At 41.9% G+C, this 16,089-nt stretch overlaps 1 protein-coding gene across 4 annotated transcripts in view; it reads right to left on the bottom strand.

Annotated features, from left to right (window-relative positions):
• Window positions 1–3,891: 3,891 nt before the first annotated feature.
• Window positions 3,892–16,089, bottom strand: part of slc25a14 (solute carrier family 25 member 14) — a 16,504-nt gene continuing 4,306 nt past the window's right edge. For all 4 annotated transcript variants that reach the window (XM_071505826.1, XM_071505828.1, XM_071505827.1 and 1 more), the window contains 5 exons: window positions 11,569–11,654; window positions 10,798–10,893; window positions 10,076–10,200; window positions 9,654–9,867; window positions 3,892–9,090 (listed from right to left, as the gene is read on the bottom strand). In XM_071505826.1, coding sequence (XP_071361927.1) covers window positions 9,049–9,090; window positions 9,654–9,867; window positions 10,076–10,200; window positions 10,798–10,893; window positions 11,569–11,654 — 563 coding nt within the window. In that variant the 3' untranslated portion in view covers window positions 3,892–9,048. The remainder of the gene's footprint in view (window positions 9,091–9,653; window positions 9,868–10,075; window positions 10,201–10,797; window positions 10,894–11,568; window positions 11,655–16,089) is intronic.

The following is a 16,089-nucleotide window of genomic DNA, read 5'->3' as shown; positions in this document are numbered from 1 at the left end:
TAATTCCATGGTGTTTTCTGGACTCTTTGAAAACCGATAAATTTCATTGTGAGAGCTTAAACGAATTAATCCACGTTGTTACAAAAGAGGTGACGGCAAGAATAAACTACCGCATAGCTGTGAGAATGAACTCCTCCCTTTCACATTTGAGAGGCAGGACCTATGAGTGTAACTGCATCCGTTACGAAACGCTTCACGCCATGATTGGCCTCGTGAGTAAAATCCTCAGATGCATCATCCAAGGCAGCTGTGAGTGCACCCCAGTGATCAGAAACTTAGAGGAGGTCAGTAGCACTTCACTCTTACATGAGAACCAAAACCAAACAGCACGGCTGGTTATAGAGGAGGGGTCCTGTGAGGTCACCTACTCTACTTCAAACAAAGCACTAATGCAAATACTAACAGAGATCACCGACTTTAGCCGTAAAAAAGCTCAGGATTACTGTGTGAAGTGCTGCTCGGAGGACTGCCGTGGCTGGATGTCCACTGAAAGCTTTGATTTGAATCAGTCAGACTGGAGCACAGATGGAGAATATTCTGAATCCGAACCACTCGACAACATCAGTGTGCAAACCGCTGCTGGAACGACGGAGAGTTCGGACTCGATCAGCCAGTGCTCTCTTGAAACTGTTGACATTGGACCAGGTGAACCAAACAGGGCAGTTTCTCAGCCAGTCAGTCCAGCCCCACCATGTGAAGATGAGCCTAATGACTCCACAGCTGCGCCAGCTGTTTCATCGGACACCAGTAAAGATATAACTTCAGATGATGTCACGAAGCACTTGCTTGTCGTCCTGGTGCTTACAGGATTGCTACTGCGCGCCATAAAGAAGACCCAGAAATCACTGGACAAGAAAGCTTTCAACAGAGCCATTGAGAGTCTGAGAGATAAGGCACTGAAAGACATCAAGGTCGCTGACATCGCCGCGAGCTCAGACCGCAAAACTGTTAAGAAGATCTACAGGGCTCTGTTCACAGACCTGTGTCAGCAGCTCGGTTCTGTACAGGCACTTCTGGAAGCCATGACATCCCAGCACAAGGCCACTGATAATGCGGTCATCCAGGCCTTGAAGACTCACCTGACGGTGCCCTCTCCACCTCCAAAGAAGAAGGCTGTGGCTAGGTTCTTCTCATCTGTGGGCAAAGCCATTATGAAGCCATTCAAGGGCTGCTTCAAAGGTAGCTCCCACTCCGATACCTGACGAACGCTCTTAAACCCCTCCACCCATACTCAGTAGGGGTCAAACAGTTATCGGGGTGGCCAACTGTCGGATCTGATTGTGGATAAAATGAATCAACTTTAAAATGCACTGCTCTGGCTCTGATGCAGCTTTTTCTGCCTGTCTACAGTCACCACACTGGTCTGGAGCAACATGCCCACAGCTCCATACAACAGGCACAGCTGTGGGTACCGTGGATATTCATATTTAACTTAGACTGATGTTCTATTGGTTAAATATATATATAATAATATAAAGTACACATAATAGCATCTGATGGGCGGCAGGGTGGTGCAGTGATTAGCACTGTTTCCTCACAGTGAGGAGGTTCTAGGTTCGACTCTGGGACCTTCATGTGTGTGTGCACGTTCTCCCCATCCCTGTGTGGGTTCTCTCCGGGTGCTCCGGCTTCTTCCCACAGTCCAAATTAAGCAAATTAAGTTAATTGGCAATTCTAAAAAAAGTGCCCATAAGTGTGAGTGTACCAGGTTTTTTGTCTCTATATGTTCACCCTGTAATAGACTGGTGACCTGTCTCAGGTGGACCAATGTGAGCTAAGATTGGCTCCAGCCCCCCACGAGCCCAGAAGGATGAACGGTTTGGATAATGGACCGATGGACAATAGTATCTGAATGGAAAACACAGTACATCAGATTTCAGTGAAGAACCTGTTGGATGTGAGTCAGCCACTAGGTGGAGACAAACCGCCACTAATGAGACAAGCAGATGAATGAAGTGTTGCTAATAGGCAGATATGCAACTACCAATTCTTAGGGTTCTAACTCTGAAGGAGGTTCTAGGGCCTTCATGTGTGGAGTGTGCACGTTCTCCCTGTCCCTGTGTGGGTTCTCTCCGGGTGCTCCGGCTTCTTCCCACAGTCCAAAGACGCAAATTAAGTTAATGATTCTAAAAAGAAGCGGTCATCAGGTGAGTGTGTGTGCCTGGCAGGGTGGTGCAGTGATTAGCACTGTTTCCTCACAGTGAGGAGGTTCTAGGTTCGACTCTGGGACCTTCATGTGTGTGTGCACGTTCTCCCCGTCCCTGTGTGGGTTCTCTCCGGGTGCTCCGGCTTCTTCCCACAGTCCAAATTAAGCAAATTAAGTTAATTGGCGATTCTAAAAAAAGTGCCCATAAGTGTGAGTGTACCAGGTTAACCCTAACCCTAACCCTAAGGTGGACCTCAGACAGACCCCACGACCTTGGATGGATAAGCGCTATGGATAACGGATGGATGGATCTCAATCGGCCCGATGCTATAAATACAGCTCAAAAAGTTTGAAAGGCTGCCCCAACCACACCGTGAGTCCTACTGACTTCAAATTCAAGTCGCACCTTTAAGGTAAGATGCTCTATAAAAACCCTCTGGGATGTCAGAGGTCACCTTGATGGACTTTCAGCTAATTTGAATAATTAGCTAAATTCGACTGCTTCTCTCTGTTGTGAGCAAAGGGGTCAGAACCAAGGACCAAGCCAGAGACATGAAAATTGACACCATAAGCACAACTGATGTGCAAATGCTTTACAAAACATACGATCTCAATCAGCCCGACCCCCGCCACACTAGAGTCCAAAATGACAAACCTCTGAAAAGACACTCAGAACAACTCCTCAGTGCAGCTCAGTGTGCCAGTACAGAATCAAGCACATCAAATCATGATCTTCAAAAAGAATTTCTCTCACAAATATAAGAGATATTTTAGACTCATCATAGCCCACATACTGGAGCACACAGTTCTCTCCAATCAGGTGTCTCTACTATAATGTCCACCCTTTATATATCAGTAAAGGTTGGTTAAATGTAACAGGATGCAACTGAAACTGATCTTTCAATTTACCTGTAAAAGTTAGTCTGTGCTCTCGAGTCCAACATGGTGCAACAGTTCAGATAGTAACAGGCCGGAGACATCGACTCCACTTCAATCAACCAAAAGCTGTAGCGGATGTGGTTTTAGTCTTAGCTAACACCAAACACAGGACCATACTGAGAGCTAAGCTAATGTGATTAGCGTTCTAATGTACTAATCACAATTGGCATTACTTCTTTTTAATGGTTGGTTATCAACTTAAACAATTTTCAAGTTCCAGCTTCTCAAATGTGAACATTTTAGTTCCTTGTCTCCGACATATGTGCTGGTAAAATGAATATTTTACAGTTTCTAAGTGTCGGTCGAAGTTTAGTGTAAAAGGGGAGGAGCTCCACCCTGAGGTGACTCTACAAACTTCCACAAACAGAATCTAATTCTAAACATGAATAATTAAGAGACTAACTACAAACCTTTGGAACCATGCACCTGCTGCAGTGGCAGTTTTTTCCACCATTAAATTAGCAAAAGTAGAAATGGACAAACCCTAAAAGCACCTGCTGAACGCACTTTAGACCATGTTCTTTGGACAGAGCCCACCAACTTAAATTTCATACCCTGATCTTCCAAACTTCACTACCACATGAGCGGAAGCTCTCAGCAGCTGAGCGCCGGCTCGACTCCCGACCTGCCCGACTCCTCCCTGCGTGTCATTCCCCCTCTCTCTCTGCCCCCTTCCCGTCACCCTCCACTGTCCTGTCAATAAAGGCAAAAAATGCGCAAAAAATATATTTAAAAAAAAAATCTTTAAATTGATTTTTATCTGCCCAACTGTACAAGCAAAAAGAAACAAACTGGTACAGAAACAATCACAGCATATATTTTAATTGAGTGAACATTGAATTTATATAAAGCCAAAAAACTTCCACCATAGAAATTCATCAGGTAAACAAGCAAAAGGGTTTTAGACAGTAATAGTACAAGCTACACCAAAGTGCAAATGATCAGTGGAAGTGATGAGAACATTTACAAAAATATTTATAGATTTTCTTACCCTGTCAGCTGCCACACAGACGCAGATCTGTCAGTTAACAATTTCCACAATTTCCAGTATTTTAAAGTCAGACTGATGAAACACTTTGCCTGAGCTGAAGCCTCTGAAACAACATTTTGATGGAAGTGGGACATCAAAAACAAAACTACATGAAGTTTGTGGTGAATGATGCACTTTGGCCTTTGAATGAAGAATGAATCTATGAAGTAACACATCAGTAAAATCAATCCACAGGTTTTCAGGCTGTTTCTCTGCTCATCAGGAGGAATGATGCTGACTGACTGGAATCGATACGACATGAATGAAAATCTTCTTCATGTGATCAGTGTAACAGTGCGTTAGTTTTGTTCAACATGAGACAGGGAGACAGTGTTTTAGACAGTAAAACACAATGTGAAAACAAACAGACTCACATCAGGGTAAAGGATCATGTTTGAAGGGGAAGTGGGTGTTTGACAAATATTAAACGACTTTGAGGTACAAACAATAGAAAAGCATCAAATAATCAAAAGAAACCATAATTTACTGAGAAGATTTAAAACGTTTAAAGATAAAACCTTGAAAAATAAACACATGGCACAGATGGGAGGAAAACATTTTGCAGAGGTTCTCAAACTATTTTCTGACTCTGTTTCTATCAGTCACAAACTCTCTCATAAACCTACACAATCACAGTCCGTTTATCTATGGAGGAAAAAAAGCTAAATATTTCTGTGAGCTCCTCCTTCTGCAGGAAACGTTCAGATCAAGTGCGTCTGACCATCAGGGCCACAGAGCAGATCTGTGAAACTGAGACTCCAAACCAAAGCAGAGCCACAACTTTGCCAAAATAATCCTGACTCAACGTCTGTTTGAAGCCGTTTCCAGAGCTTTCACTTGAGAAAACTCATCTGCTGATGAAGACTGAACTGCAGAATACAATACAACAAACAGATGGCGAGAATCCCACTGCCACTCAGGCCGGGACAGGACAGAGAGGACGGCGGGACGCCCTTATGTTGCAGACATGAAGAGACACCGAGTCGCCACTGACCACAAACTGCTGGTTTACCCTCGTATTTCCTGACAAACCACTTTTTCTCTGTCGGCCCAGAACTTCACCAACAACTGTTACAGCACATAACTCCACTTAAAACCTCAACGGCTTTTGTTAAAAGCACATTTCCAGAAATGCAGAGATTTTCTGTATTTACAGAGAAGTTAATAAATTAAAACATTCTCTTATTTCCTTTTGGTTTTGATATTCTGCCACGTGCTGTTTTCATTTAGGAAGCTGCATTTGTTCACCACGAACACAACATGGTGGTAAAGGGAAAGAATTATTAGGCAAATAAATGGAGAGCTGCTAATGTGGTCGACTCGGAGCACTTTAACAAACACAAATTCAAATGAAAACACAAAAATGTTTAAAAAAAATAAAATAAAATACGTTTTTTATAAACGCTGGCACGAGCATTAAATACTATTGAAAGGAATCAAAGCAGGAATGAAAGCAGCATCAGCTAAACTGTCTTCAGATTCACTCAACAGTCAGTAAATAAATATTTAATAATAATAATAATATTCTCAGGTCAAAATCAGATCCATATAGAAGCAGAACTCTGTCAAATAATTAGAAAATGGATAAAACTGCATAAACTTAAAACATAAACAATTCTCAAAAATGGTTCTAAAATCACATCTGAACTGTGTAGAAATGTGAAAGTGCTGTTTTCTGACAGGTTCATCCACACTGACGTCTTCAGATCTGTTTCCCATGTTTTCATGGTTCATGCTGCTAAAGCCAAAACAAGTGCAGCTGCAGCTGATCTCTAATGTCATGACTGGTATTTATTTGTTCTGATGTATTGATTGATTAGTCACCCACCTTCGTTTACTTGCTTTGCTTAATTCCCAGACGCTACGGGATCACGATCATGATATTTCATCCCACAGCCTGAAGCTGCTGTTGGACAATGTGAGACAAAGCAAATACAGAAACTGTGTCTGTCCTGAGGATTTTATTAGTCTCTGACTGAGTGGGAAAACCAGTAAATGTGACTTTTTTGCTTGATAAATGAAACTGTTTCCAATTTATAATTTTTTGTTCATGTTGATCAGTGAATTGTTTTGGAATTAAAAGCAATAGAAAAACAGTAAAGTCTGTCTCTTCCATCTCTGTTGTTTGTTAAATAAATGACAAATGACAACAAATCAGAAACTGGTTGATTAATCTCAGCGTTTTAAATCATCTTCAGCTGCTTCAGTGTGAATGGAACCAAAAACCACATGTACCTGTTTTATCTGTTAACCTCTGACCTCAGCTTGTGTCCTGAACTATTCCTGTGATTAACCCCTGGACTCAGATCAACTCTGCACTCACTGAAAATCTACACTGTGGGCTGACTGTCAATCACCTGACAAGTTGGTGTGACTCAACAACAAACCTGATTCACATAAACCTGATCAGATGAACTGGGTCGACACTGATTCTCCAGGAAAATGACACAGTCAGTTGAAATGGCTCAGGAACGCGTGACTGCTGAGGTAACACAACACAACACAACATAACCTCCTCACAGTTACTGAAACTGGCTGTGAAAAGTATTGACTTCAGCTTTGAGCACAATGTGTGGACAGTAAAAAGAAAAGTCTGTGAGTCTGCTGAGACTATATTAAAATATCTTTCATCCTCGTTCATCAGAAACACTGGAAACACCTGACACACATTTGACTACACACACTGACCTACAGTGACTCTCACACCAGCACAAGTTTGGAGCTGTGTCCAAACTGCAGTGTGTTGTTCTGTTTTTTGTGTTTCAGATTCACACAATGACAAAACACAGTACACTTAAAAATGTCAAAAAGCAAAGTGAACCTGCTGCGATGTGCTGACAGAAACGTGAACTGGACGAGCCGCTGACAGCTGGAAGAAAAGAAAACAGATGTTGGTGCAAAGAGCTCCAACCAAAGCTCAAGAGATCAGCTCCTTGGACATTTTACTCCCCATCTGTTAATCTGAAACCAGAGAGAAGCTCAGACTGGGACTCGCTGGTTTTGTAAGGATAAAATATGACCAAGATGGAGCTGGTTCACAATCTGTTGCTCAGATATAACAAACCAGCATCATCACCTGCAGCAGTCGACATGTAAAAGTTCAGACTGATAAAATATTTTTTTACGTGCGTCAGTTACAGTTACAGTAAAGAATTCCCCTCGAAGGAAGACAACTTGTCTCCATTTCAGGATAAGTTTGTGACAACCATGAGTGCAGCTGCCAGGGTCAGTTTTAAAACAACAACAGTACTAAAAACACAAAAATATGACATTAAAAAAAAAGGCTTGGTGATGTGGGCCACCTGTGGTGGAAGCTGAACTGAAGATTAGGCAAAAAGTTCATAGCATTTGTTATAATTACTGTTCAGATATTGTGTTTATCTGCTGTATCCTGATTAAAAATACAAGTCATTAAAAAAAAGTCTGGTTTGGTCTGTTTAACATGGGCTGAGTTCAGACAATGTGTTTCACAGAAAGTCTAATGTAAAGCAGTTTATTCTAACTACACTGACTTTCAAATACTTTCAAACATTTGGCACAAAGGCCGCTCTCCTCCGCCTCCTATTGACAGCAGCTGTTCTCCATCCTGTCGGGGCTCCACCTCCGACCAGAGACACGATGGGAAAAACAGCGCAACAAGGCATCGTATGTACAAGCCGACACGCCAAAGATAACATATGTCCACCTCTGTGAGTGAATGACACTGTACAGCCATTTACATTGTCTCCTGGACTGTTGTCTTGTGGGTCAGCAGCAACTCGTTACCTCCTGACACTGCAGCAGAACAGAGGTGAACGAAACTGAAGGAGTAAATGTCTCCACAGCAAAAACAAACTAAAAGAAAAAACAGGAGTGACTCTTCTGGATTCAGTGTTTCCTCAACAATAAAAAAGATGCTGTTCTGGTTGTGAATGACTAAGACAACAGAAGTGTCTCCCTTTACATTACAGGCTTTGGCTCAGGTTTCCGATTGTTCTCCTTAAGGTCACAGAGTTTATGTTCTAATGTCTTAACAAAAAATAAACGATAAATAGAAAAAGGTTGTATTTTTCCAGCTTTAGATGAATGCAGAACTTAAATATTCAAACCTCAGTGTAAAGCTCCAGAGGCTTGTGGCACCTAATATACAGTCTGGTATCAGCCCAACTCCTGTCTGCAGAGCATCTTTCAGTGTCAACTCATTCTGTGCAGATGTCTCTCAGAACAGTAACTACCTGTAACAGTCCATCTGTCATCTGTACAACTCTTCCATGCAAAGTCCTCAACATTCAACAGCTCTTTTCCTACTGCGCTTCATGCTGCGCCCATGTGCTTCAAACACAGGGTTTCTACACTTCAGTCACTTCTACGTTTCATTTTCTTTTCTTCTTCTACCAAATTCCACAAACTGTGCAGTCATGCATGTCTGACCTGACATTCTGCAGACGTACTAATGGTTAAATCACTATCCAGATGTGTATAAATCATGAGCAAACAATTCTCTGTTTGTCATCTTTTTTTTTTTTTTTTTTAAAGCCAAAGCTGATGAGATTTCACTCACCTGATCCACAGAGCTAAACTCCGTGTTTCTCGTCAGCTCAGGGAGATAAACCTATTCTTCCAAACGTTCAGTCTTCAGCTACAATCAAAGACATTTAGCTGCCTGGGGAGTGTCAGACGTGGTTCAGGGTGACATTAAATCATCAAAGCAACAGTCCTTAAAAATGCTTGAAAAACAAACCAGTGACAACAAATAAAACGTAAAAAAAAACAGAAACCAGTGTAGGATTTTGTCGATCATGGGCAGATGACTGATGCTGTGTTGTATCGTTTGAATGGATTTGGAGGGGAGTGTGAAAATACTGGTGTCAGAAGTCCAGGTGCTGCCGTGCTCACACTCCTATTATCCCTGACACGGTCTGGCAGATCAGCGAAGTCCCACTTCCTGCTGGAGTTAGAACGGGAGCTTCTTCAGCTGCTCGAAGGTGATGAAGAACTGTGAGCTGAGTTAAGGAAAGCTTCAGGATTACAGGCTGGAGCTGCTCTGTGGGCGGACACAAGCTCGGAAATATGAGCATCTCAGCGAGTGCCTGTCCATAGTCACCTCTGACCTACATGACCTACATTTGCATGGTCGTGTACACTCAGCTTTGTCCTGTAATCAACCACTAGACTTCATTTTACTCAAAAAAAAAAAAAAAAAAAGACATATTCACAAAGAAGCAACAAGACCACTGACAGAGGCTTTAATTAGCTGCACTGTTGATTCACAGGGTTAAATTCAGTTTAATTAACATTTCCACAGCACAAGCTCTGTTACTACAGCAACAACTTTATGTTTCAGTCACTAATTATTTCTAAATGCTTCAATTCAGCGGCTGTTTTTTAAAAAAAAATCATCAATAAAACTGCAGATTTGAAAACGCTGGAAAAACAAATGGAGGATTATGTCCAGATTTACTTTTATATATATATATATATATATGTACACACACACACACACTCACACACACACACACACGAAAGAGAGATTCCAACTCTGCAGGTGTTGAAGGATACGATGATGTTCCAAGGCCCCAGCCGCAGCCAGTTGGGCCAGAAGCCCTTATACAGAGCGAAGAAGCCTTCATTCTTCCACGTCTGCATCACTCCATCCAGTGTGCCTTTGTACATGGGGCTTCCCGACAGGACTCGCTGGTTCATCATACGGGTCCGGACCACGTCTACAGGGTTGGAGGCCAGTGCCCCCGCCAAGCCACACGTGAAACTGGAGCTGTTACACACATACAGACGTGGATCGAGGTTAACGGACCGGGCCAACGCAGAGTTTCATTCAGAAGTCAAATCTCCTCCTTTTAGAAAAGATCAAAACAAAACTGTGCAGTTTTCATCACTGCTGAATTACTACATGAAGAGTCTCTGATCATATAACCTGACCACGCTTGATCTGAAAGAAGAGTTGAAGAATGAACAACACTTACATGAAATGGGCCAAAATGGTGTCTCCCATGAGGCCAGAGCGAAGCAGGTGCTTTTTTGTGATGTCATAGACAGGAAGTTCCACCCCGACAACAATGGCTGCTCGCTGCGCTGTGGGGATGACGCCCTGAGGAAAAGGAGGATGAAAAAAGTCTGACTGTAACAATATAACAGTACAGCTCACTGTAGGAGCTGAGCCGACATACAACAAGCTTTGGAAATAGATCATTTATAGCTTTGTGCTAAGCTAAGCTAAACAAATCCTGGACCAGTCGCTGTACTGACTACATGACAGCAAATGAGCACCAAGTATTCTCTAAAGAAAAACACATTTTGGGGAAGGCACTTATTCAATTTGTGATGAGACTTTCAAATATAATGCTACAGCCAACATCTGGTTAGCTTAGCTTAGCACAGATACTGGAAACAAGGAGACAGCTAGCCTGCTTCTGCCCAAAGACAACAAGGTTTGCCCTCAGCACCTCTTAGCTTATTGTGTGGTTTGTTGGACTGTACACAGTCTGAACACCAACCCCCGAGTACCAATCACAAACGACTCGACATCGTTTTGCAGGAGCTCATGTACCGGACTGAATCTTGTCTGAGAGCAGTGACGAGCCCCAACAGACCCTCTGTTAAACTGACATTAAACAGTGTCCATCACTCTGACCTCACACATCCTGCACACACACACATCCTGATACAGAGCGACGGCAGCACTCACCCTCCACAGCCCTCTGGTGCCCTCTGTCTGGTAGATGTTGATGAAGTTGGACATCATGCTGCCCTGGAGCAGACTCCCCTGAGCCTGCATCCTGATCTGGAACAAACACAAACAAAAAAGTTAAAGAAGATTCTCCCACTTGACTGTCTGAAGAGTCATTTGTACAGTAAACACTTCAGATTGTGTCGATATTCAATGACTACACGACTCATTTCAATACTCATAGGCCTCTGATTAAAAGTCAGAGGAGTCCAGCGCTGACCCGACGGCCGAGCGGTCGGGGCCTGTACCACATGAGCCCAAATGCTCTTAGCGGCCAAGTCACCAGTTCGACTCCCGACCAGCCCGACTCTTTCCTGCACGTCATTCCCTCTCTCTGCCCGTTTCCTGTCAGGAAAGTCTTCTCCTGTGACTCCACTGTTGTGGGCTGATGGGAAGATGTATGATGTATTAACCCAGTAAATGTTTTATTAAGGAGCAGAACACACGCTCTGCCTGCCTGGGAATTCATTAATTGATCGATCATCAAACCGCTGTTCCCAACATCATCATTCACCCCTGATGTCGTTATAGTCGTGATGTGGAGTTTGAACAGTTTCTAAAATAATATATTCATAGTTTTCCTCAGAGATCTTTGAGGACGGCCCTTGTTTTCATGTCAAGCAGGAACATATTAGCAGCACAGGACAGTTTAACTGGACCTAATAAAGGGTTGAATGAGTAAAGTTTTCTGTAAACAGACATTTCAGCCTCGTCCTCAGTATTAATCACCTTGAGGACGTCAGTGGGGTTGGCCAGAGAGGAGGACAGGACTCCAGACACCACACCGCAGAAGACGTTGATGACCATGGTCTCATCTGTCAGAGCAAAGACAAGAGGTTCCATAATTAAAACACAGCCCAACACAGTGAAGCTAAGAAGAACCTATGAGTTACTATGTACAGAGAGAAGGATCTAACATCATTATGCAGGCTCTCCACTTCAAAACCTTCTGTCACGTTCAATACACAAGCTGATCTTGTTTGGGACAAAACGTGTGTACAGATGTTTCTGACAGACGACTGTAAACTACTTTACCCTGTGATTAAATCATTTTGAAAAATATGTGTAATATTTTTTATGTCTGGAAACAACAGGATTCAGAGTCGAGTGAGAACGAACAGTTTACTGTAAATCTTTTAGACGCTGTTTTTAAGCGACACCTCTGGTTTAAAGCAGGTTTCCACTTCATCCTGAGATGCAGTCGACACTGTGTGTGTGGTCAAATTCACACTGGACTTTTAGTAGCTGTAGCTGCACTGGAACTTCAATACAGAAACACTGAGGAGCCGCTTTAGTATCATGATGGCAAATGAAATGAGAATGAACACCAGGACATCAACACGTCCTGTACAGGTCAGAACCAGCCCTTTAAAAACATGTGGTTTACATGCTAGTAAAAATCAGCTTTTTCTGCCTTCAGCTGATCAAACACTGTCGTCACAGGTCGGTCGTTTCTGAATCAAACTTACTGACGGATCAATCGGCTGAGACTAACTCCAGAACCGCTCCATGACACAGTGGAATTCACAACCAGTTTATATCTGAACTGTAAACCTAACTTTCACTGCTAAATACATCTCTTACCTGAGAAACAAATTAAGAGATTTTACTCAAAATTGTTTGTGTTATTTGTTTATGCAGAAAGGAAAATGATCAGCTGATATTTACTGATATGAACTCTCAGATATTGATGTGAAGTCCAGGATCATTACAGCTGTGCTCTGAACTAATGTGAAGCTTTCTTCCAGGCAGGTCGTCGCCCACCTTCATCTGGGCTCTGTTCAACGTTTCCACCTGTTTTTCCAACACCACTGTCACCAAGTGTTTGCTCACAGGGGAAATGTCAGGTCTCTGTAAACAATATTATATTAAGAGCCTGGACCTGCTCTATATGAAAAGTGACCAGAGAAAACTTCTGTTTGATGTTATTAAAAAACTAACTTGACTTTTTTTATTATCATTGGTTTGTTTTGACTCAAACAAGACAGTGTGTTGAAAGGGACATGTTAAGAATTCACACATTAAAATAAAACTTCTGTGTTTTTTTTTTCTTAACATCCTGTTTGATCCGAGCAAAGCTACAGATTCAGGATCACTATGAAGTCTGAAGATAAAGTCATAAAAACTTTAAGAAAAAAGTGTCTTACACTGAGGTGATTATTTTTAACAAGGACCTGATTTCATACTCAAGAACTAGAGCTTCATACAAGTATGTAGTTATTTAAGTGACAGACAGATTATTATTGTCAAAAATCAGAAATCATTAAGTCTAATTTCATGCTGTCTTCAAAGATTCGCTTTAATCTACTTGGAGAATCACATGGTGGAGTAAACTGTGTCATGATCAACAGAAGTGGGCGATCACAGAGATCTGATGGCCAGACTCCACCCGTGTTTCAGTCCAAGCAGATCAAACACACCCTGATAATGATATGACAGGTCTGATGGAGAGACTGCACACTCTGAAACCATTGTTAGCCATTAGCCTCGGCAGAGTTTGTCAGTGTTAGAAAGTGGTAGATCTCATTAGTAGTAACCCAGTATGGTGTCTACAGTAAAGTAAGAAAAAAGCAGGAGGAGGAGACAAAATAATAAGGGATTGAGTTTGGAACAATAGTTACAGTGATCCTTGATCAATCTGACCAACAGTTACTGTGGCGCTCCTCATTTTTTGGGCAGGTGAACGGGCGTTCGATCCCACCACAACCTCAGGGCAAACCCAAGCCTGTATCAAAACAAGCATTCAAAACACAGTGGCACCATCGGGGCACAGGGCATGCAGGGTGGAAAGACACACAATCAACACAAACAAATAAAAGTGGTTTGTATTTTGGCAAAACACGCACATATTAAAAATTAAAGTTAAGTCTCAGTGACCAAAAAATTTAATCCTTGCTGCTCCCTCAAATTCAAACCTCCTGTTTCTCTCTCGATTCAGAATCAATCATATTTCCAATGAGTAAAGACATTTAGCCTGGTTTATTGGTAAATTTATGATTCAGTTGCTAAGAACTGTGCAACTGAAATCCTATTCTGGAAGTTAAGTGATGTAGTTTGTGATAATGTGGCACATTTGTTCCATTGTTTTAAGAATCGCTGCAACATTTTGGGGAATATGTCTTTTTGCTTTCTTTTCAAAAGAGGAAGTAAAAGCTCAGCCTCATGTGTGAGTGTTAAATACTGAGCTAGCATCACAATGTTGTTAGCTTAGCTTAGCATTAAGACAGGTAGGAAGTGGTTGCTATGTTGTTTTGCAAAACTTGCTTTCAGTGTTAGGGATGTCAGAGGGCACAGAGATGGACGGAGGGAATAAAGGAAGAGAGAGTCTGAGAGTCTCAGAAACGAGGAACCAGCCAATCGCTGATAAATACTGTGCAAACCAACTATGTCTGATAAGTGAAGTGGCTGTTTGTGTCTGTCCACGGAGCAGGAAGTGCTCAAATATTCTCATATGGTGCATGTTAAGTTTCCCTGCTTCTTCTTCAGCTTGACAGATAAATACAGGTTGTTTATTAGAAACTAATAAACATTATTACTCATGGAAACACAACATCTCATGGTTTTCATTAATATAGGACCACATTCAATCATTATTTTCATCACTGATTCATCTGTTGACTTTCGTCTCCATTAATTATTTTGTCATTGTGCAGTGTCATCTTCAAGTGTCTTGTTTTGTCTGACCACCAGTCCAAAACATAATAAAGCAAATGTTCACATTTGAGAGGCTGAAATCAGCAAACGATCATCGACACAGTGAAGCTGCAGGTGAATTTTCTATTGTTTGACTTGTGAATTAATTTTTCTGTAGCTTTTCTTCCATCTCAAAGCTGCTCTTGCACATATTTCAGTCGTGTCACACACCTTTAAGTCCTGACTGATGTGAGGTTTGTGTCTAAAATGATTTCAGATTTTACTTCCATCTTAATCTAATTAATACAATATTCTCAGACTGTTGAACAGCAGGGTGAAGAGCACATTGCAGCACTTACAGCTGCAGTGTGAATGTAACCTGACTCACCCTCCTCTTCCTGTCCTCACTGTTCTCGCTACATCCCTTCCTTCCTTCCTGGAACCTCATTGCCTCTTATTTAGTTTGCAAATTAGTGCCGGCAGGTTAACATGCTCACTCTGCTTCCAGCCGGGTCAACACAGGTTGTCACGACTTGCAGCAGAACACTCAGACGCTCACACAGCGCTGCTGCTGTGCAAAGAAATCTGTTCACTGAAATATTGGATAAAAGTCAATGCACTGATATCACCAGGGTAAATATCTTTGCCCTTCCTGTGTTTGTGACTGATCCCACATTATTTACCAGATCAATCCTGACTCTGATGGTTCAGTTAGCTAATGTGATTATACTTCATTAGTTCCCAGAAGCAAATTCTCTTTTATAAATTTCTGAACTGATTTCAACCTCGTTGAAATCCAGCCATCTTGTACTTAGAGCCATTTAAAACAACACAAAATGTCATTGACTTTCATCCATGTCTGCACTTTAAACAGGTGCAACCTTCCACCACAACACGCAACACACACACCAAGTGTCGCAACACAAACAAAGAGAAGAGAACAAAGAGCACAAGTGTGCTGTCTGAGGCACAAAAGCTGTTTTGAGTCCAGGAAGCAGAATCCAACCTGAGTCACAAACGTTTTGGTTCATCTGCTCTGAGACGAGTAGAGTTTAGAAACACACTCACTCAGATCTGTTGGAGGCCAAACGGATTTAAGATTTATTATTCCCCACCACAGTGTAGAACAACTAAACGCAGCACTCTGGTGTTCTTCTGAGTTGCTCTGTTGTTATTCATATAGAATAAATTTACTGCTCCCTTACAGTTAAGTATTTCACTGCAGCTGGGGTCGAGCTCTGAAGTGTCTGAATATTTTTATGAGTAGCTCCAAACTTGGTTAAAGGTAAAAATTAATTCCATGAAGCCGCATTCTAAACTGTATATAGTTTATATAAATGCCGCACCCATGCTGTGATGCATCTTTAAAATATTTCTTTCCTTCACATACTGCAGGACCTGCACGGATTTCAGTCATCAGCTGCTTTTGGAAGCTTGTCAAGTCGGTGATTATGTCAACTTATGTGGAATAAACATATTATCTCGCACCGTTGACACTCATCTACCTGCATTTGGGACTTTAATCTTAACTTTCATACTGTACTAATGGCAACAAAATATTCAACCACATTCTTTCTGCCCTTCACTCTGGATAACACCATTTGTTAAATGGCTAAA

This window comes from Trachinotus anak, unplaced genomic scaffold (assembly GCF_046630095.1).
Source record: "Trachinotus anak isolate AG129_WGS33_773 ecotype Australia unplaced genomic scaffold, CSIRO_AGI_Tana_v1 ptg000020l, whole genome shotgun sequence".
Taxonomy (NCBI): Eukaryota; Metazoa; Chordata; class Actinopteri; order Carangiformes; family Carangidae; genus Trachinotus; species Trachinotus anak.
This window is presented reverse-complemented; position numbering and strand designations above follow the sequence as displayed.